Source organism: Portunus trituberculatus, chromosome 40 (assembly GCF_017591435.1).
Source record: "Portunus trituberculatus isolate SZX2019 chromosome 40, ASM1759143v1, whole genome shotgun sequence".
NCBI classification, from domain to species: Eukaryota; Metazoa; Arthropoda; class Malacostraca; order Decapoda; family Portunidae; genus Portunus; species Portunus trituberculatus.
The window spans coordinates 3,768,995-3,792,500 of NC_059294.1; the positions used below are offsets into that span (position 1 = coordinate 3,768,995).

Here is a 23,506-nt window from a genome sequence, read left to right on the forward strand (position 1 = left end):
AGGGTGTTCAGGTGAGGTGAGAATGGACGTGCTCTGCTTGTTGTGCTGTACATGGGCCAGCTGTGTTGCGTTGAACTGTCCGTAAATAGAGTGGAGTGAACGTGCACGGTGTTCCTGAAGTGGTGCGATTCTTGCTGTATGTTGTGTAGTACGCTGTGTAGTGTGTTTGGTTGCGAGAGTTCAGGGTTTGTATTTAGGTTAAGGTGAAGGAAGTGGTTTCAATCTTCCATTTCTAATTTTGGTTGTGTGTTTAGGTAGGAGACTGCACTTTGGTGTGGATGTAGAGAGTGATTTCGAGTATCCATTTCTCATTTTATTGAAGATATTTTAGAGTTTGTGTCTGGATTGAGATGGAATTAGTTTGAACATATTTATATACATATTTATATACATATTGTGTGCTAATCCATTCCTTTGTTAATCTATTAATGTGTTTGTCTCTGTGCGTTGGTTTATGCGTGCGTGCGTGTATATATATATATATATATATATATATATATATATATATATATATATATATATATATATATATATATATATATGCAGCACCTGACCTTGCTTGTGCCTGGGTGTTTTCTTAATTTTTCACAGACACTCAGTATGTAGCATAGCGTTGCCATTATTTCAAGGCGTTAGAAATTTGTTGGTAAGCGCGAACTAACTAGCTTCGTTTTAGTGTGGGAACGTGTTGCTGCTTCTGGTCTGTGCTTGGTTTATATGTCTTCAGATTATCAATTCTATTTTTTTTTCTTTTTTTAGTGTGAGTAATATTTTGATATACGTAATGGCTTTTTTTTTTATATATTTTAAGCTTTGTTTCTTTCCTGAATAATGATTTTCTGTACTTTCCTGTCTCTCTCTCTCTCTCTCTCTCTCTCTCTCTCTCTCTCTCTCTCTCTCTCTCTCTCTCTCTCTCTCTCTCTCTCTCTCTCTCTCTCTCTCTCTCTCTCTCTCTCTCTCTCTCTCTCTCTCTCTCTCTCTCTCTCTCTCTCTCTCTCTCTCTCTCTCTCTCTCTCTCTCTCTCTCTCTCTGTCGGTCGGAATGCCACTGATTCTCCTACTCCCCTACATAGAGAGAGGAGTTCTACACTTATTACTACAGGCGGAAGTCCAAAAAAGGGGGAAGGAAGAGTGGGAGGAATGCGAGGCCACTTAGACTTAAACCTAATCCCACCCCGGCGTCCCGAAAGCTGGAGGAATACAAGCTATGTTCACAGGGAGGATGGGAGGCGAAAAGAAAGAGGGATAAAGAACGTAATTGCGAGTGTGTGTGGGTGTAGAGGGTGTGGGAGAGGAGTCGTGTCGTTGCCTGCACACAAGCACACACACACACACACACACACACACACACACACACACACACACACACACACACACACACACACACACACACACACACACACACACACACGCCATAAGTCTTTCCAGTATATCACTTGTCCTATCTATACTCAGTGGAATGATATTTTGGTACAGTAGTCTTATCCATAGCAGATCTGGAACAGCATCCGCTTTGATGAGAGAGAGAGAGAGAGAGAGAGAGAGAGAGAGAGAGAGAGAGAGAGAGAGGGAGAGAGAGAGAGGGAGAGTCTCTGCCCTGCGCAGGATGGCGGACACCCTCGACTCACGAGGCACACTCACTCTGTACAAGGCGCAGATACGCCCATATATGGAGTATGGTGCCTTGTCTTGGATGTCAAGTGCTGCCGTCCACATGCAGAGACTGGATGCTGTGCAGCGACGAGCCCTGAGACTCGTGACCACCGAGGAAGAAGAGCAGCACCCAGCACCACTGACATCACGAGACGTATCGGTATTAGTAGTCTGCCACAAGACTCAAGTGCAGAGAGTCTCCCACCTCAACCCTCTGAGGCTACAGCCACACACAGCACAGAGGTGCACCAAAGATGCGGCACGCAGTGACGAGGTAGTGCAGGTGCCCCGATCTCGCTCAAGCCAACACCAGCGTACCTACACAGCCAGGACCTCAAGGCTGTGGAACATTTTCGTGGCAGCCACTCCCCAAGTGAGGAGCATAACTACTCAGCAAGTGAAAGTGGCAGTCCACAAGTGGCGAGGCAGGCACCCGTCGCGGCTGGTGTTGCAGTAGTATTTATTGTAGAGAAATGATTTTGTATTGGAGTGTATTTTATTTATTCATTTATTTTTCATGTATAATGTCTTAATGTACAGTATACTAATGTGTTATTCTCAAAAATGATAATACTATAGGCTTTTGGAATAACACCATACTCAACGTGGGGTTTTAAGCCTCGTTCTTTGTATATGCATTTGTTTAAATAAAAGAGAGAGAGAGAGAGAGAGAGAGAGAGAGAGAGAGAGAGAGAGAGAGAGAGAGAGAGAGAGAGAGAGAGAGAGAGAGAGAGATGGGTGGGTGGTGGAACGTGTCGCTATGGAAATATCATGTAAAGTGAAATTTATGTTAAGAGAGAGAGAGAGAGAGAGAGAGAGAGAGAGAGAGAGAGAGAGAGAGAGAGAGAGAGAGAGAGAGAGAGAGAGAGAGAGAGAGAGAGAGAGAGAGAGAGAGAGAGAGAGAGAGAGAGAGAGAGAGAGAGGGGTGGATGGGTAATGGGAGACGTAAGAATATCATGGAAAGTGAAATGTTCAAAATGGAAATCGGAATTGGAGTTGAAAGAAAGAAAAAAAAAAAAAAAAAAAAAAAATATGAAGCCACTGAAGTAGATAGAAATATTTTAAAGCGAAAGAGCGAGAAATAAAAGACCTAGGCGATAAATTCCAGGAGTGAGGAGCGCCAGTGCTGGGTGATTGGAAATAGAAAGTTTGCCGCGAAGGAAGAAACATGGGTAGTAACTCGCTTCCCGCAGAGTATAACAATCTCTCCTTCCTTTCCTCTTTTGGTTTCTTTTTCCTTTTTTTTTTTTTCTCTCATTCCTTCATTCTCACGTGTTAATGTTTGTTATTGGCTTGCCTTGTCCTGCATTTTATTTCAGCTTTATTATTCATTCTTTCTTTTACTCTCTGCTTCGTCTTGGCTTCCTCTTATTCGTTCATTGTTTCCTCGACTCTGTTTTTTTCTTTTTTGCTGCTGTTTTTTTTTATGGGATTCTTAATTTTTTTTAAGGTTCTTTCTTTTTTTCTATTCTTCCAGTGTTTTATTTTTGCTATCCGTCATTTTTTTATATATATGTATTTCATCATACTTTTCCTTAATACGTATATTCTGTTTACACATTTCAGCTTCTGTTTTTCGCTGCATGTTTTATTATGTTTATCCCTCTTAATTTTTATTCCTATTTCCAGTTTTCCTCATATTCCCTATTTTACTTTCCCTTGCCTTTTTCTTCACCTTTCATTTTGTCTGTCATTCACTTTTTATATATTTTTGCCTAATTTTTTTTCTATATATTCTTTTTCTCTTTATCTTGTTTTGTTTCACGTAAGTCACCAATAATTGAGATGAAGTAGGAAAACCAGAAAGACAACCTGAAAATGACCTACTCTCCTTCCATCAAGAAATTGTTCACTATGGCCAGTAAGATTTTATCCTTCTCTCTCTCTCTCTCTCTCTCTCTCTGTTGGTATTGAACATCAGAGGATTTTCTTTATCCATTTGTGGCGGGGAAGCTATTCCGGGGCGTAGAAAGGAGGAGGAGTGGGAATAAGGGTTCCAAGGACAGGGAGCTTTTTAGAATGTTTGCGGTACCAACTCCCGGCACTTTAGGGATGCACAACTCTGTCACGGCCACGAAGTCTGAGAGAGAAAGCATACGTTTGAATGTGATGCACCTGAAACCACTTTGGGAAGTGGACTACAGTGAGTGTAATTATGTACACACACACACACACACACACACACACACACACACACACACACACACACACACACACACACACACACACACACACACACACACACACGATCACATGAATGGAAACTGTTGGTGGTGGAATTATGTTGTCAATAAAGAGAAGAAGATTGCTTTAATGGGGTCATGGTAATCTGTCTGGTTGTTTTTGTTGGAGAGTGGGTATGTTTACATATGGTTTACTATTATCGTGCTCTTCTCAAGCAGCAGAACAGTAAGGCATCCAGACCAAGGGAAATGAAATGGAATTGATGATAGTTTAGCAGTAAATATATGTTTGTAAGAAAGCATCTTCAATAGAAACGTTCTTTCAAATGTTTTTAGATGCAAGGGAACACGGGTTAAAGGAAATGGAGGAAAGAAAGAAGGAAGGAAAGGAAGGAAATGATAATGTGCTACAGATTGCTTGCAAGGAAGGTGAAAAAAAGTACAAAGTTACTGTTAAGAAAGAAAAGGGCCAGTGAGAGATTGTTGTTATCTTAAATGTTCGCTTCTCTCCTTGTTGAACGTGGCCCAGTTTTCAGCAACTTTGAAACTAGTTGTAGTAACGAAAAAGAAGTAAATAAAGTAGACAGATAAATGAAAGAAAGGGTGTAGTTAATATTGGACGCTCTTAGTGTGATTGCCACACAAGAAAAAAATAATCTGAAAAATGGACTACTCTTCCGGTAATAGAAAAAAAAAAAAAGAATAGCCCTTGTGTGAGTAGAACAACACGAGGCTTCGAACTTGAGTGACGCACACTACGGCGAGGTGGGGCGGAGCGGGGCAGGACGGGGCAGGACGAGGCAGGACGAGGCGGCACCAGCTGTACTAGCTCTGGCTGAAGCAAGCCGCATTTTAATAAAAAAAATTACATTCATTTTTCAGTAAACTTTGTGAAAACGTTGGCAACTTTTCGTCGACATTTTTCAACTCTCTTATGTTTTATTCAGAACTACTGAAAACCTGCGTAGTGTTAGTAATTTTATTAGTCCTACTGGGTACATTAATTAACTCATCCAATTATCATTTAAAATGTTAAACCTGCTACATTATGACTCGTTTATCTTAATAAGGTCGAATCCTCTCGCCTTGAATTTTACTTAATGTCATTTCAATAAATTGCCTTTAGTGTCAGTGTGTTGCAGGTTGAATCTTTTACATTCTCCCGAAATTTGGCTGCGTTCGTCTCGCAGGAAGGCAACACTGGCGCCGTAACTCTCCATCAGGCTGCGCTGCAGCGTGGTGAGTGGCGCTCTGCGTGGCATCATCCGTGTGGGCAATCACTGAAATGGATGTGTGAGTGAGGCTGGGGTGGGTGTTCACACTCCTTGTTATTCGATAAACGTATGGAAAGTAATTGAGGATGAATTTAGTTAGTGATAGTTTGGAATTTTAACAACAATTTTCAATACATTTTAATTTGCTTAACAATGAGGCTGTACAAAAGAGTAATACTCAGTCAGTATAAAAATTCCTACCCTTACATATATACATAAAAAAAAAAGGGAGCTTGATAACTCATCTTCTTTTCATTGAGGGCTCATTGATTTTTGGAAGCACCAGAGACTCAATGAAATACAAGTGTGCATATCTCATTAAGCTCATGGAGGAAAAAAATATACCTTATTTTCATTGGCGAGTGCCATCACGTGATGCTTTTAGAGAAGGCAAACATTCTACTGTAATCAAAAAGACTAATTTCTTGATATATTTTTCTGGACATTTTTGTGACTGTGGAAAAAGTCTCTTTCACACCCGCTAATTAAAACTAATTACGGCTGAATATTAATGAAGCCTCCGCAGCGCTGCACGTGACCTTGAAAAGTATTGGCTGCCGCTGCCTCGCTGTTGTGATTATAAGATGCGCAAGTTTTAATTCCGCCTGCCTATCAGTGGTGCCTCCGACGATACAGATATGAGTGGTTTATGGGTGTGAGGGGCAATGTGTCACGCTAATGGCCTGATAACTCACGCTGGGCCGCAAGGTATATCGGAAAACTCCCTCCCCTTCCCCTGCACCTCCTGCCTTACCCTCCCTTCCCTATCACGCACCTCCCACTTCCCCGTCACGCCCCTCCCTGACCTCCCCCTCCTCCTCTCTCGCGGCCGTGATGAACGCTGCCAGACTCCGTTATGGGCTACGCAGAGGGAAAATAATGACAAGAGACCTCGGGTGAAGTTGATTGAATACACATTAAAGTAATCTTCCATGAGGGTGATATTTTCTCGTTATTCTAATGCATTATTCGGCTTTCACTTTCCTACTCCACCCATTTTTTCTCCTTCCTTCTACTCCTTCTCAACTTCCTCTTCCTTTTTTGCCTCTCCAGTGCTCTTTTTCCATATTCAGCTAACTTTTTTTTCTTTCTTCTCCAATTTTTGTTTCGTCTTTCAATCTTTCTCCCAAATAGCTTCATCCTACGCCTACTACTGTTTGTCTATTCCGTTTTCTTTTCTTTCTTTCATATGTTTTTCGCAAGCTGTTTCTTTCTTTGCTTCCCTTGCCTTTAGATCGTCGTTCCTTCTGTGCATTAGACCGTAAGGAAAGTAAGGCGAGATACAAATGTGCGGCTGTGCGGTATGTAGGCAAGTTGTACGCAGCGCAGAAGTGTTTGCCTGGGCATAAGGTGTAAAATATATGGAGCACCGCCTATAAATTGCAGGAGATTTACGTATACGAAGCTCAGGCTGTATCCATAACTCGACGAGCAAGCCCGCTTCTGTTATGCATATTCTTCTGTATTTGTGAGACCAGTGTCTTCGTGGCCCTCCTCCTCCTCCTCCTCCTCCTCCTCCTCCTCCTCCTCCTCCTCCTCTTCCTACTCCTCTTCCTACTCCTCCTTTATTTGATCCTATATCTCCAGTTTCTCTTCATATTGTTCCACTTTCTCCTCCAATTTCCCAGCATCACGCATATATCAGGGGTTGTGTGGTTGCTACACACACACACACACACACACACACACACACACACACACACACACACACACACACACACACACACACACACACACAAGTATACATGTAGCTATGCACATGTTTATAATGATCTTTCATGAGTTTTCTGCCTGGTATACATGCACAACGCCAGCCATGTATCATGTTCCTCGAATACATTCACTCAGTCGCGGGAGAGGATTTATAGGAGTGTTGTGTTGTAATGCGGGAAGGAATGGAGGATAAGGCTTGCGAGGAGTTGGTTGGGCCAGGGAGGCTAGTGTCTGTGTGTGTGTTGGTGAGTTTGTTGTGTCCTTTCTCCTTCCTTATTGTTGTTTTCTTGTTTTTTTTTTCTTTTATATTTGAATGGTTTGTGACCACGTGTACTTTTTTTTTTTTATATAAATATATCTTGTAGTGTGATTCAATTTCCGTCTCATGTATATGCACAAACGCCCACACACGCACGCACGCACAGCTTCGTTAGCAGCAGAAAATCTTCGTTTTCTGATAAACTAATGTTCTCATGCTGGTGATACTCATTGTTATTTCTATATTCGATATGAAATTAACAAAATGAGATTGTCTTTTCAAACAATCAGATTCGTTACAAACTTTGCTTTGTATTTCGTGTCCTCAATTATAATAATCATATTTCCTCCTTCACTGCCATCAACATATATATTCTTGTATTAATCCTTAGAATTTTTCCTTTTCGTCATTATTTTTTCTTCCTCCTTTCTTTCATCCTCACATCTTTCATTTTATTGTCATTATCTCTTTCAAATTTTCTCCTTTTCTTCGACTTACATTATATTCTTCCTGCTTCTGTCGCCTCCACAACCATCACCAGTGAGCAAGATCCTCCTCCTCCTCCTCCTCCTCCTCCTCCTCCTCCTCCTCTCTCATATCTTCTAATTTTCCAACGCCGAGACGAAAACTCTGCACTCACTTCTTGCATCTCTCCATTTCTTTCTTTCTTCCAATCTCACTTCTTTTCGCGTGCTTCTTTTCAACTATGTTTTTCCTCATTTTAGCTTCTGAAGTCTGTTTTTCCTTTGACATAACGGCGCAATTTTATTCTAAACTTTTATTCAATCTTATTTTTGAGCTTTTTAAAATGTTTATTATTTTTTTTCTCCTCCTCCTCCTCCTCTTTCATGTGTTCATTATTTATCATTATTGTTATTATTATTATTATTATTATTATTATTATTATTATTATTATTATTATTATTATTATTATTATCAGTATTATTACTATTATTATTATCATTATTATTATTACTATTATTATTATCATTATTATTGTTATTACATATCATGATCATTGTTTCGTCATAAGCAGTAGCAGCAACATGGATGTACTATCAAAGCCAAGAGCTCACTCTGTAGGTGGGCTAATGTATTGGCCTCGCTCACAGTCATCTGGGATAAAGTAGAGACCTGAAAATAACTTCAATAAATACATCAAATCTAATCCCCGGCTGGCAGTGGTCGCTCTGGATTAATTGGTCGTGTGGCGCGAGGTAGCGTGGTCATCAGCTAGCGTCACTATTTTAATTTAGCTCGGGAAAAAATCTCGATGAGACATTTGAAGAGCACTCATATATTACACATGTATGTATAATATTATGACAATAAATATTTCATTTCTGTTGAGTGTGTCCTCCAGGGAAGCTGTTCAGAATAATCATTTCACAAAACGTAGTACTTCTCACTGTTGTGTTCGTATTGAATATCTATACATAATGGAAGGAATTTGTATTTTTTTTTATCCACAGGGAAAGCTTTGTGATTGCGTGTATGTACAAATTTTCTATTGAGTTAGAGAGAACGCTTGTGTATTTACGTAGATATAGACACTCTAAAAAATAAAAAGAAGAAAAATTCTCAGAAATTTGCTAGCATGAAATTCTTGTCATTACTGATTCAAGCTCACTGAAAGGGTCGTTCGCTTTAATTCTGCCTCAGACAACACAATATTGTCTATACAAGGCTGACAGGGCAGAAAGGGTGATGCATTACAATGATTCGATTGCATTTGAAAAGTAAGAAGGTATTTCCACTTAAACTTTGTGAATATCTTGCAGTAAATATATTATCTAAATTATGACAGCTGAATGTGCTGCGTACTAAGATGATGGAAGGTATCTGTCCATAACTGTGGAATGTTGTGAAATTGTGAAATGATTGACACTATGGTAGAAACTGCATGGTAAAAATTTATTGAAAATATAGGCAAATCTCATGTCTTTTATGTCTTCCGGGAAAGAAAAAAAAAAAAATCCGGTGTCTTAATGGAGATGTTGCATTGATATGGCCTCAATATTTTCAACTTTTAGTTTCCTCACCGGATCACAACCTCTCTATCATGATTAAACTTTCGCACTGTCCACAGATAGTCACAAACAATTACCACGTCTGTTATGAAATCCACGTTAAGAGTTTACAATGTTAAATCTCACATCCCCTCCGTTCAGTGTCTGTGGGAGGAATCGGTATCCGGGGAGGCGTCATGTGTAAGATTAATTTTTACTTCCTACTAGTGAGTCAAATCAGTAGTGGGATCAAATAGTCTGTCAGTGATCCCATAGGTCGGTTCGTTCTTGTAAACCTTGCTGATTCCGTATCTCTTGTTTTATCGTGTTTCTGTTTCCTTTCCTCAATATTGTTATGATTTTGCTATTTCTTTATCTTTTCTTGCATTCTCTCTCTCTCTCTCTCTCTCTCTCTCTCTCTCTCTCTCTCTCTCTCTCTCTCTCTCTCTCTCTCTCTCTCTCTCTCTCTCTCTCTCTCTCTCTCTCTCTCTCTCTCTCTCTCTTGTGTCGTAACTTTCACAATCAGAGGTGTTTGAAAAGTCTCTTCCAAGCTTCTCCTTTTCTTTCTTTTCCTGCCTCCTCCACTCCAATTTTTCCCCCTTTTTTCAGCAACTGTCTTTCTGTTTGTATGTCTGTCCTTGTTTCTTCCATTGTCCGCGTCTTTCCACTGTATATATATATTTTTTGTATAGTTTTTTTGGCTGCGAGTCTGTGATTGTCTCTCTCAGTCGGTCGGTCTGTTGGGGAGTGTTTGTTTTTTCTTTTTTGTTCATTTTTTTTTCTTTTCTTCTTGTGTAAAAATTTCTTTATCTCGGTGACAATCAAAAGCGTTTCAAGTTTGTATGTCAAGACTATTTCCTTCCATTCTCCCTGTCCCTCCTCCATCACAACACCAGCTCCCTGGCTATCCCGGCCCCCCCTCCCCCCTCATGCCCACATTTCACTGTTTTATGGTTACACCGGACAGTTTTGAGCCGTAGAGAAATATTTCTATCCAAACATTGCGTACATGAGTGGGAGAGGAGACAGTGTAGGGAAGGCGTGTGTGGTGAAGGAAGTGGAGGGAGGAAATAGTGGTTTAGAGAAGAGAGGGATGTGCGTACATGTTTGTGTGTGTGTGTGTGTGTGTGTGTGTGTGTGTGTGTGTGTGTGTGTGTGTGTGTGTGTGTGTGCACAGCGTTGTGTCAGGGAGGAAGAAAAGAAACGCATGGTTTTCATTGGGAACGAAAGATACAACATTCGGTTAAGGGAAGATAGAAGGAAAAAAGAGAAGAGAGAAAGGTTACAGGAACTGTGTATGGAAAGAGGCGCCGTAGGGAAAGAAGAGGGTTAAAGGGAAAGAGATAGCAAAGAATTGGAATGGAGCGGCGAGGAAAAATGCCCCAAATGAAAGTTGTGTGGGATGAAAATTGTGGAGAAAAATGGAGCATATTAAAGTAAAACTAAAAGGAATGAAGTCACAGAATGAGAGAGAGAGAGAGAGAGAGAGAGAGAGAGAGAGAGAGAGAGAGAGAGAGAGAGAGAGAGGAAACATCAGTGTTCGGTACTATTACTCTTGTGAATTACAGATATTCACATTTTTAAGAATACTTGATATGATAGCGTAAAAATCCTCTGGCAAAGATTAGCACAAAGTAATCTAATACCCGCTAAGATGGAGAAAAGGAACCATATGAGGAAATTAACAAAGAGACTGACGAAAAAGTGCACAAAAATCTGCGACTTTTTGCGGTATGTGAAGGGGGAAAGGGATGAAGAAAGAGAAAGAAAGCAAGAGAGAAAGAGAAAATAATATTGGGTGAAGAGAAAATACTGGTGACTAGTGTGAAGTGTGTGTTTGCTGAATAAACAGAGGGAGCAGGACGAGAGGGGCGAGTGAAAATGTGATAATCCCAAGAGATGATAGAAATAATTTAGGGATCACCAAGACAAGGGAGTCTCGGGAGGAGGAGAGAGATGGAGACATGATGAAGAGATGGCGATGCTTTTTCGGACAAGAGGACTCGAATCTTATTTTCCTTCTTTTTACGTGGCGAAGAGGTCCTTATGTCCCCTACTGGAGGGAGGAAAGACGAGGGGAGGGAAACATTATGGAGGAAAATGAGGGTAAGGGGCGGAGGGAGGGAGGGAGGGAGGCGGGGCGAAGGAAAGAGGGAGGAAGGAAGGAAGGAAGGAAGGAGAGGCGGTGAAGAAGGTGAGTTGCGAAGACAAGGGAATATCCGAGAGATAAAGGTTACGTAGGAGTTAGTGGAAGGATACAGAAGGGTGAGAGGGAGAATGGCGAAGAATGATGCCAGGCGTAGAGGGGCGCGAATGAAATTACTGGAGGGAAGAACGACCGAAAAAGAAAAATGGTGACGATTGGGGGTCGGTGGATGGTGTGGAAGGGGTTAGTACTGTGTCAGAGAGAGAGAGAGAGAGAGAGAGAGGAGGAGGGTGGAGGAGGTAAGAGGTGTAAGGGGTCTCCGTAAGAGGTGGCAAAGTCAACAAACGTGTCCGTGTTTGCTCAGACGGAAGCTTAAGCAGACACACCAGGGCGGCAGTCACGAGGTGTAGCCATTGTTTTGCTTGGCGCTCTCTCTCTCTCTCTCTCTCTCTCTCTCTCTCTCTCTCTCTCTCTCTCTCTCTCTCTCTCTGTCTGTCTGTCTGTCTGTCTGTCTTCTCATAAAAGAAAACAGATTTCAACATTTATTATATATTTGTCTCAAGCATATTTTACACTTCTTTTTATCAATCTCTCTCTCTCTCTCTCTCTCTCTCTCTCTCTCTCTCTCTCTCTCTCTCTCTCTCTCTCTCTCTCTCTCTCTCTCTCTCTCTCTCTCTCTCTCTCTCTCTCTATGTCTGTCTTCTCATAAAAAAAGCAGATTTCAACATTTATTATATATTTTCTTTGTCTCAAACATTTTCCACATTTCTTTTTACCAATACAGTTCTCTTTACATCTGTTCATCAATGTATTCGCTCCTCCACCAGCGTGATTCACATTCGTCACTCCTTCAGGCCTCCTCTGCAGACTCTTGCATGTCACCTTGAACTGGAAGCGAGAAGGGAGAAGGAGAGGCGGGTGTATTCGGGAGCAGCGTGGACGTGAGCAGAAGAACGTAGGAGTAGGATAGAGAGAAATATTTCCGTGCCGCCGTGGTACAGTGGAACCATGCGTGCTTTGAGGTCCGAGGGGTCTCCAAGCGCACGGGTTCGAATCCTGTCCACGGTCCGAGTGTAGGTTGGGCTTCCTCACTCTGGGGAATGGTTTCCTAGCGGGTGGGTTTTGAGATAGGAGGTACCCCAAAAAGTATCCCCTTTAGCCCATAAATTCCCATGAAAAGCCCACATGGTATAAATAAAAAAAAAAAAATAGGAAGGGAGAAAGGAGGGAGGGAAGGAGGCTTTTTGAAGGGATCATGAGAATTTGATGAGAGGTAAGGAAAGGGTGAGGAGGCAGGGAAGGGTTTTAGGTGCAGAAAGAGTTTGTTTTTGGCATGTGGGGGACTTGAGGCATCGTGTGGGTCGGGTCTTAAGATAGCATATGAAACGCAGAAATATTGTGATGGTGTTCTTTTTCTATTTCCTTTTTATTTATCTTTTGTTCTATCTCACTTATGATTTCTGTTTTGAATTTTCTGTTCTCCATTAGTGTAATTGACAGGATATGACTATTTTATATTGTTGAGAGAGAGAGAGAGAGAGAGAGAGAGAGAGAGAGAGAGAGAGAGAGAGAGAGAGAGAGAGAGAGAGAGACAATGACACAGACAGAAACGAGACAGAAACAGAGACAGAGAGAGACAGCGACAGAGACAGAAACAGAGACAGAGACAGAGACAGAGACAGAGACAGAGACGGAGACCTAGTAACAAACTATCAAGCACTGGACGCACTCACGCACACGCACGGACGGACAGGGAGGGCGGCTAAAGACTCCACTTATCCAGGCTACCTCACAAAATTGGCCAGCCTCACATTTCCATTAACATTGCCAACATAACAAGGATTCCCTGGAGGCGGGGGATAAACAAGCCTTACATCACTTTGTTTTGCCGGCGGGGAGAGAGGAAGAGGAAGAGGAAGGTGAGGGGGGAAGAGTCGGCCAGCGGTGAGAGAAGGCAAGAGAGAAACAATATAAGGTGCGTAAAAGGCAGAGACGAAAGGGTAGATAGAGTAGAGGGAAAAGGAAAGCGTAGGAATGAGACGAGGCAAATGGAGGGGAGAGGGGAGGGAATGAGGAGGAGAAGAAAGAGTGGGAGGGAAAACGTATAGCATGCTTGTGAAAGGTGAAAGGGGAGGGAGATAGACACGTGTAGAGAGAGAGAGAGAGAGAGAGAGGGAGGGGTGGGTGGGTTGGTGGGTGGTGGGGCAGTATGTGACACAGGACAGAAATCTCCCTCCCCCCTAGAGGCATACGAACTGATGACTTCCTATTTTTACGAGCGCCGGCTGCTCTCTCGTTGATTATCCCCCTTTCACTGTGAGCGCTAGGAGCAACTCGTCGGGCTGTAGCAGCGTGCAGGCTTTGTCTTTGGAGGTGGATGGCAAACACCGCTGAGAGGATGACCCGAGTATGTCATATTGAATAGCCTCCAGAAACTTAGCCCTCCTAGTCACGGAAGGTCTGTGTTTGTTTTACATTGCTTTGTGTTTTCCTTCCGTATAGAGTGATTAATGTTCCTCGTGTTTGCGCTGTGATTCTTCCTCGTCCCCCTTCCCCGCATCCCTCATCCGCTCCTTCTCTCTCTCTCTCTCTCTCTCTCTCTCTCTCTCTCTCTCTCTCTCTCTCTCTCTCTCTCTCTCTCTCTCTCTCTCTATTTCCCTCTCCGTGGATGTCGCCAAAACCGAAGTAAATGGCCATCGTCACAAACAAGCTTTTGATTTACCTCCCATACAGGTAAAAGTCCCGCCATTTCAGTGTTATTTTCCTCCTTTATTGCGGAAGAGTTACATGCAATACGACTTTCTCTCTCTCTCTCTCTCTCTCTCTCTCTCTCTCTCTCTCTCTCTCTCTCTCTCTCTCTCGCGATGAAAGGACAGCTGGAAATTTATTTTTATCTTTTCTTGCGCCGTAATATTCTTTCTACAGTTTTACCTTTTCTGTTCATTTTACGCCACCATCCCTCCGACACCCTGCGGCTCTAAATCCCAGTTAGCGAGCGTCAGGCATTCCTGGGCGACATTCTTGCCTCTTTTATCATTTCAACACCTAAGGTACACACTTCTCCGACACGAGGACCACACTCACGCACATACACTCACGCACACACACACACACACACACACACACACACACACACACACACACACACACACACACACACACACACACACACACACACACACACACACACACACACACACACACACACACACACACACACACACACACACACACACACACACACTGTATCGGCTATTCAATATTTTATTTGCTGCTTCGTGTTTAATTGGATATTTTTCAGTTATTTATGGTGATGTTTTTATCGCTAATGAAAAAAGCACTGGTGGCCATGTAGATATTTATTTTTGCTGAATATTGTGTAGCATTTAATGCAACTCAAAGGACATTTATCAATGGGTCTTTTGTACTGGTGTAAAGAGCATGACTGCCGCATCAGTGAATATGAAAACAAGTGCATATTTATGAATGCGGTGTTCCGTTTATTTGTGTGTTTTTATTCGTAGCGAGAGTTTACGCAACCCCTCGTTTTTCTTGGGATTCTTTCTCTCTATTGGTGGAAGCACGTATTGTAAAATGTACTTTGCGGTCAATCCGTCATTGATTTGCACTGCGGATGTGGTTATTATTATTATTATTATTATTATTATTATTATTATTATTATTATTATTATTATTATTATTATTATTATTATTATTATTATATTATTATTATTATTATTATTATTATTATTATTATTATTATTATTATTATTATTGTTTTTATTATTATTGTTATTATTATTATTATTATTATCATCATTATTATTATAATACTATTTGTTATTGTTATTATTATCATTGTTATCATTATTATTACAATATTATTATTATTATCAAAACGCAACTTTGTTTTAATGACATGCTAATACAAATATAAATTAAACCTCGTCTGTATTAAGAGCCTTTTTTTTTTTTTTTTTGGTCTCACTACAAGCTTATTACATTAGTGATAATTTTCAAGTTTACGATTAAGACGCAATCAGTCACTAGATATGATTACTTTTGTTGTTGACAGGAAAAGATGAATTACGTTGTAATACTTGAAGCATACAAAACTTAATCAGACTACATTTTCAAAAGTTTCTAAATGCAATTATTATAATTTACATTTGTAATTATTTCGTCTGTATAATGAAAGAATTTAATTTCCAACTATACTCATAATGTTACCGCTATTATTATTGTTGTTATTGTTATTATTATCATTATCATCATTATTATGTTACCGCTGTTTTGTTTCCTTTCTTTGTGATACGTTAAAGAGGCTCATCATGAATGTGATTAACAAATAAACTTGATAGCCGTTATACGATACGTTTAGTTTTGCAGAGACGGCAAAAGTTATGCTATAAAGACGGTCGCGGATGGGCGTGGACCTGGTTGTGGGCGGCAGTGCGTGCGTGGGTGTAGTGTTGAATGATGGCTATGGCGGCGGCCTGCAGGCAAGTATTCACTAGTCTCTTGCGCCACTCAATAGGTAGAGGTTCCTTGAGGCGCACTGCACGAGATTTGGCCAGGTCATCGCGGATTGATACCCTCATCATCAGCTCATCAGGACATTACCGTTGGATTTACCTGAAGGCGGGGCACAGCACATGACACCGCTGCTGTGGTATCATTGTCACTTCTCTCACCACCACCTCCGCCTCGTCGGCTAAACCTCTAAGGCCATGAACCGAACCCCTGCCACAGCCACTTGCCATGGAGTCATTATTATCACTGTTGTTACTATTACTATTATCATTATTTATTATTATTATTATTATTATTATTACTATTATTATCATTACAATTATTATTTCATTTTATATTATTGCTGTGATGGTCATACGTTTGCAGTAGTAAAAGTTGTAATGGTAACAGAGTGATGATGACATGTATGATGGAAACAACAGAAGCAACATGAAAGAGGACAGGAAAAAGATGTAAGCGGAAGGGATATACGGAAAGAAAAAAGAGAATATGACAAAGGAAAAGCCAAGAGGAAAGGAGGAACAAAGGCAGCAGCAGCGGCGGCGGCGGTGCTAGGAAGAGGAGGAGCAGGAGGGATGGAAAGAACCCCTGACAGGATTGAGGAGACGCCTGGTGAAGCTCCTCTGTTTCCCGGGCCTTCACAGTGTCTCCCGAGGGCCAATGTGGAGTCGCGTGGCGTGTGGCGGCAAGGGGTGGCATGAGAAGCGTGGCGGGCCTCAGGGTGTGGGCTGCAAGTCACGAGCTCCATCGCGACCTCCCGGAAGCGCCATTACCCGGCCCCATCAACGTCCGGAAGCCGAAATTATAAACAAAATAAACATGATAACTCCCCCATTAAGTTGGGCAGTAGCGAGAGAGTCTGGGAAGCTGCGAGACTAGGAGAAGGAGGGTAAAGGAGAGAAGAGGAGAGGAGAGGGGATGAGCAGACCAGTAGTTGAGAGACAAGGGCAAAGGTGAAAGGAAGAAAGCAGATGAGAAGTGTAGCTGGGAGATGAAAGAACAACAATGAAAAAAGCCAGAGTAGAGATGAGAAAGGTAACAGAGATGCACAGAGAGATAGAAAAAAAATGTAGCGAGGAGAAGATGACTAAGGCAACTAGCACGATTAAGCGAGAAGCAAGAATATGAAAAGGAGGGATGCGGAAAATCAGGGAGAAAGATGGAGAGTGGTGAAGAGTCGGGAGGGAGACGAGGAGCGAGGAATAGCGGAGGGAGGAGGAAGAGGGGAACAGGCCCAGGAGATCGAGGCTGCCGGGGGAGTAATCTTGCTGAAGTGGGACTTTTCTAAGAATTAATGGGGACGTGGAAATAAAACTAGGATAAACCAGAGAAGAGAGGACCATCCCACTTACCTACCATCCTCCCCTTGCCCCTTCCTCTCCCTCCCTCTCTTGCACCTAACCCAATCGCTTCCAGGCGGCATGCAAACTTCACCTCTTTTGAACCTTTGGGCTAAGGATGAAAATTCACAGAGGGCAAACTCCGCCTTCTCCTTGACCTCGCCACCCTGCTTGCCTTACATAAGAGCGGCTGTGACTTGATGACAAATAATGTTGGAAATATCGAGATCTTATGAGGCAGAAAAAGTGTTTGGAGAGGGGTTGGAGGAAAGCGAAAGAATGAGAGAGATAAAGGGCGTAGGAGAAAGAGACAAGGGGCAGATGAGAAAGGAAAAGTGTAGGAAAGGCAGGAGAGAAAGCGAGAGCAAGGAAAGTTAGGGAAGGAGCACTAGTAAGGAAGAATAGAGGAAAAGTTGGAAGGAATAAAGCTGAGGGAGGGGGAGGTGGAAGAAATGAAGGACAAGAAGAGAGAAGAGGAGTAAGGTATGTAAGAAGAGAGAGAGAGAGAGAGAGAGAGAGAGAGAGAGAGAGAGAGAGAGAGAGTTGAGAGTAGTAGTGTATAAAAAAAAAACGAGAGGGGAATAAAGGGAATGCTGAAGAATCGAATATGGTGGAAGCAATTTCCGAAAAACGTTTGGTTGGGACTTGAGAAAAAGAAGAGAAAAAAAGAAAAGAAAAAGAGAAAGAATAAAAGCGAATGAACGTGATACAAAAAAATAGAATAAAAGACGAAGTGAAGAAGTACAAGAATGAAGGAGAGGTGAAGTAGACAAAGATAGAGGAGAGAAAGAATACGCAGATAACATTTTAACAAGCTTTATTTTTTTCTACAGCGTCATAATAATCTCCCATTGTTCTTGTTTGTGGTACTCCTATTATCATGTGGAATATATGCCTGCCATGGTATTGTGTCATTCCTCCCTCCGTGCTACGCTTTTTGCTCTTCCATGCAGCACAATTCAGGGGTCCTTCTCATGGCATTTCCTGTAATTCTCTTTCTTACCTTCCATATTACTCCTGCATTTTTGCCGTTTTACTTCCCTCCCCTTAAAATGAGATGCTTAATTTCTACATTTTTATATTCATGCAGTCCCTTCCTGTTCTCTCGTAAGTCCGTATCTCTTGAGGGGAGGAACTAAGGTAGAATCAGAAGGAAGAATAGCACACGAGAAGTTGCGGAATATAATGAGGGAGAAGGGGAAGAGAGTACACAGATACGGATGAAAGAAAACTTGATTAAATATATGGATAAGCAATTGGAATACTGAGATGATAAGGAGGAGGAGGAGGGCAGGCAGGTAAAAGAACAGAAGGAAGGATAGCAAGCAAGCGGAATATAATGAGGGAGCAGGAATCGTAGAGCACATAGATATGAAAGGCAGAAAAATTAATGAAATATATGGATAAGCAATTAGAATAAAAAAAAAATGTAAACGAATAACTTGAGGAAGAAGACAGCAGGCAGGTAAAAGTAGGCAAAGGGTAGAGTAATAAAACAAGGAAAAGGAGGAAAGGGTAATGAGCAGAAGGGAGGGGGCAGATAGAGGAGAGGGATATAAAAAGGTGAAAAGATGTACAGCCCACTGGGACGTGACCCTTTCCCCCCTCTGTGGAATGGATGTGTTCAGGTAGAAGAACCACAGGTGGCAAGCAGAGTAATTAAGTCCTGTGGGGAGGTGCTTGCCTGCCGCCATGACGACTGGGAAGAATGTGAATCGCTTAGCAGGGTTGTCTCCTCCTCCTCCTGCTCCTCCTCTTCCTCCTCCTCCTCCTCCTCCTCCTCCTCCTCCTCCTCTTCCTCCTCTTCCTCCTGCTGCTGCTGCTACTGCTGCTGCGCCTTCCTCCTCCTCTTGCTGCTCTTCCTCCTCCTCCTCCTCCTCCTCCTCCTCCTCCTCCTGCTGCTGCTGCTGCTCTTTCTCCTACTCCTCCTGCTCTTCCTGCTCCTCCTCCTCCTCCTCCTCCTCCTCCTCCTCCTCCTCCTCCTCCTCCTCCTCCTCCTCCTCCTCCTCCTCCTCCTCCTCCTCCTCCTCCTCCTCCTCCTCCTCCTCCTCCTCCTCCTCCTCCTCCTCCTCCTCCTCCTCCTCTTTCTCTTCCTCCTCGTCCTCCTCGTCCTCCTCCTCCTCTTAGTCCTCTTTTCTATTTTTCTTTTCTCTGCTTCCCATGATTCGTTCTCCTTTATCAAGTCCTCCCTTTGTCAGGTATTATATTTATTTTCTCCTTTTTTTGTTTTCTTCATCCCTTTTTTCATTCAGATTATTTTATATATATTTTTGTATCTTTTCTCTTCCGTCTGTATTTTTGCTTTCACCTTTTTCTCTGCTCTTTTATTTATTTATCTGGTTTGCTATCCGCAGCTTAACTTTTCTTCCTCTCTCCTTGCTCGTGTCGCTCTTCATTTCCACAATTTTTATCTCCATCTTTTATCTTCTCCTTCTTGTCTCCTCCTATTTTCGCTTCTTTCCTGTTTACTTGCATTTTTTTTTCCTTTGCTTTCTTTCCAATATTCTCCGTAAATTATATTCTCGTAGTGCAGTCTAGACAATCGAAGGTTCACCGCCGCCGCCACCACCGCCAACGCCACCGCCACCGCCACAGCCACCGCCGCCACCACCACCACCATCACCACCACCACGGACGACTAGGATGTGAAATAATCAAGGAAGAAAAAATGTTGTTGTTTATAAAATGAAAAAAAAATATATCAGTTTTGTTTGAAGCTGTCACAGTTGAAAAGTGCTGTAGACACGCTCTTTGTGTGTGTGTGTGTGTGTGTGTGTGTGTGTGTGTGTGTGTGTGTGTGTGTAGGTGTTGGTAGGTAGGTGGGTGAATGTACAAAAGTCATATCTGAATTAAATGTTTTTTTTTTTTGGTCCCTATGTGTTGATCAATGTGTGTATAAAAATTAAAATTGCTTATGACTTGAAATTTATAATGATTGTTTCCTTGAAAGTGTTTGTGGGTCGAAGAGAAATGACAGTGGTGGCGCGTGTCGTTATGGCGTGCCGTGGTGAGTGATAAAGGTCGTGCCCTGCGTAGAGTGCGGACAATCATCACACACACACACACACACACACACACACACACACACACACACACACACACACACACACACACACACACACACGAGAGAGAGAGAGAGAGAGAGAGAGAGAGAGAGAGAGAGAGAGAGAGAGAGAGAGAGAGAGAGAGAGAGAATCTAGTCTGTTCCGCGTTGGACTTTCCTCAGCATGGCGCATGCAATTTTTCGACTCCCGTTCGTCCGACTGATGTATCTCTATGTATGGTAATTTTATTTCATGTATATTTAGATTTTATGCTTTGAACAGTAACGGTAAAGTTCATTCCGTGCCTCATTTCGTGTTAATGGCACACTGGACTTCATATCTGTCACAGTTATTGGGTAATTTTTATTCATGCCTAAACTCTTTTATTATGCATTTGTTTTTACGTCTACTCCTCCACATTAATAAGTTTTTTGTCTGTTTTGAAAGTCTAAAATTATTTGCAAATTTGAGTAATTTTAATAGACATTTCATGTTTCTTCCCTGCATATTTTTGTCCTTGATCTGATTGAACTTTTCCTCCTCAGGTAACTGCCGTGATAACTTAACGTCGTGTAGGACGTGTGGCTTCGCCAATTCTGGTAACAGTAAGGCATCGCATATAAGGAGACATTGATTATAGGATATAGGTAAATTATAATATAATATATAAAAAAACAAGCAAGATCTACAACTTCGTGCATTACTTTTATCATTATAGCAAAATTCATATGTTTATACATACAAAACAAAAAGTTGAAACCGCATGATGCCGCGAGGGTCAGATGGCCGTATATGATAGTGAAATAACTATTTGATCTCTCAAAAAATGGAAAAAAAAATCTGTTATGGGAGAAAAACAAACAGGCTGTCAGAGGCCACGCCAGCCTTGGGGAAGTCTAGTCTCCGCCAATCGTCCGTCCCAAACACAGTTCATTAAATCGATTTGGAAGCGTAAATAGGCGCTGTGGGGGTGATGCTTTTGCATCAAACTGTTTCACTGTGCTGGGCTGCGGCGATGGCTGAGCGGAAGGGAGGAAAGGGGGTGGGTGATTATGCTGGTTGAGTGGCCTGAGCCTAATTATCCTCATCAGGGTCCTGCGGGCTAAAGCGGATGTTTTAATAGTACGGTTCGAGAGATTAGACTAATTGCTGTTTTTGTTGGGATTCCATTAATCTGCAAATGAAATTCAATTAGTCAATTAATTGTTTACAAGGGGAGTCGGGCGCGTGTTGACGGAGCAGCGCAGGAGACGCGTGAAGTGCTCACCTTCTCAGTAAAATGTGTGCAGGCGCCTCATTATTCATTATTAACTTGTTGATTAATTATTTACATATAGTCCTTTTATGGGAGCGGTGAGGGAGGAGAGGTGTGGGAGGAGAGGGGATGATACTTGTCTCATGAATAATGTTACCGGTTGACCGACTGACTGGTGGACTTTGTGATTGACTCTGTGTACGTGAGGGTGGGGGAAGAGGGGTGATGTTTTAGTTTGTGTTTGTGCGTCTGGGTGAGTGACCGATTCTTCAGCTGTGTAAGTGAAGAAACAAGCCCAAGACAGGTAGACGATGTAGACTTAACATAAAGTGGTTTCCTTCATCATGCCGTCCTCAGTCCGCCATGTGCCTCACTTCATCCCGGCAGTCCTGGCCCGGCCAAGTGTCTGAATGGCAGGGATGGCGCTCAGCCTCCACCAGAGGTCCTTATGGCAGGGCTTTCAGGTGGGATTCTGTCTTAAGCCTCGACTTAGAGGAATAGACTAACAGACTGACACACACACACACACACACACACACACACACACACACACACACACACACACACACACACACACACACACACACACACACACCGTTATAAACCGATGATAAACAGTTCACCTAACTTATCGATGCATGTGAAGGATATGGTATAGAGCGATCAGGTATTTTCTATGCGTGGTGGTGGTTTCATCATAACAACCACCACCACCACCACCACCAGCACCAAAACCACCACCGCCACCACCACGATCAATACGTAGATCCTGGAAGCATGTATACGATAGAGCAATCTTGTGTCGGTCTTTTTACCGTCCATTTCTCCACAGTGATACGCTTATTCTTTACTTGTTCATGTATCTTTTCTTCCCTGTCCTTTGCGCCGACCTTCCCTGCCCGCGTCACTGCAATTGCTCTTCCCTTTATTCTCTCTCTCTCTCTCTCTCTCTCTCTCTCTCTCTCTCTCTCTCTCTCTATCTCTATCTCTTATTTCTTACCTCACCTGCGCTAATGCCTGATAATTTGATGGGGGAGCGAGGCACTGCTGTCTGTCTGGCTCCTCCCTCCCTTCTAACTTGGAGGGGGGAGGGGAAGGGGAGTACACAGCATTATGTAGAGGTGGAGTGAAGGGCAGAAGAGCGGTAATGTGTTGCAGAAAGGCTTTGCGCGTTCATGCTCCCCTTCCTCCATATCCTTCACTGCTCTCTCTCTCTCTCTCTCTCTCTCTCTCTCTCTCTCTCTCTCTCTCTCTCTCTCTCTTTCTCTCTCTCTTTTATTTCCTCCTGTTTATTTCCTCCTGTTTCTCTCCCTTCTGTTCTTTCCATCTACTTCTTTCTTTGAAATTTTTCCCTCTTTTCTTCCTCTTGTTCCTTGCTTTCCATATCCTCCTTCCCCTCTTTCTTTGTCGTCCTTTTTCTCATTCCTTATCTTCCCATTTCCTCTCATCCTTCTGTCAATTCTCTCCGTTTCCTTCTGTATTCTCTCTGTTCCTTTCCTCCTCTTTCTTTCCCCGTCCCCACGTTTCCACATTGTTTCCTCCTCTCCCTCCTCCTGTTCCATTTCCTCCCTTGCCTTCTCGCTTTCCCTCTCTCTTCCCTCTGATCCCACTCTCCACCCTTCTCTCTCTTCGTTCCTTTCCTCCATTTCCTTCCCTCCCTCTCAGTGTTCCCTCCCTTCATTCCTACCCTTCTTTCCCATCCCACCCACAGGAAGCAGCAGCAGCAGCAGCAGCCGTTCGGCTTAGCTTTCATGGAGGATTTCGGCTAAGTAAGAGTGATTTCCTGTGATATTTTTACCCTACGGCAGAAACTGGAAATCTTAGCCCTTTAGAGCCAAAGTGAGGGAGTGTGAAAGCGAGCGTGACACCAGGCGTGAGGGAGGGAAATTGAAAGTGATGGTGAAGGAGAGGCCGATCTTTGATAGAGAGTGAGGAGGAAGTAAAAAGCTCCGGCGGGAAAAAGGGGAGACTGAGTGAGAGAAAGAGAGAAAAGTGTCACTGCAGTTTGAGTGGTAAGGAGTAATGCGATTTGCTGATTAGATTGGAATTCATCTTGGCTGCTTGAAATAATGTGGGTCTTGGCGTGAGTTTGTAAGTT

The 23,506-nt window shown here is 42.6% G+C and overlaps 1 protein-coding gene across 1 annotated transcript; it reads left to right on the plus strand.

The window, feature by feature from the left end:
• Positions 1–1,605: 1,605 nt before the first annotated feature.
• Positions 1,606–2,109, plus strand: LOC123516248. Its single transcript, XM_045275479.1, has one exon. The coding sequence runs from the start codon at positions 1,606–1,608 to the stop codon at positions 2,107–2,109; it is 504 nt and encodes a 167-aa protein (XP_045131414.1).
• Positions 2,110–23,506: the final 21,397 nt, after the last annotated feature.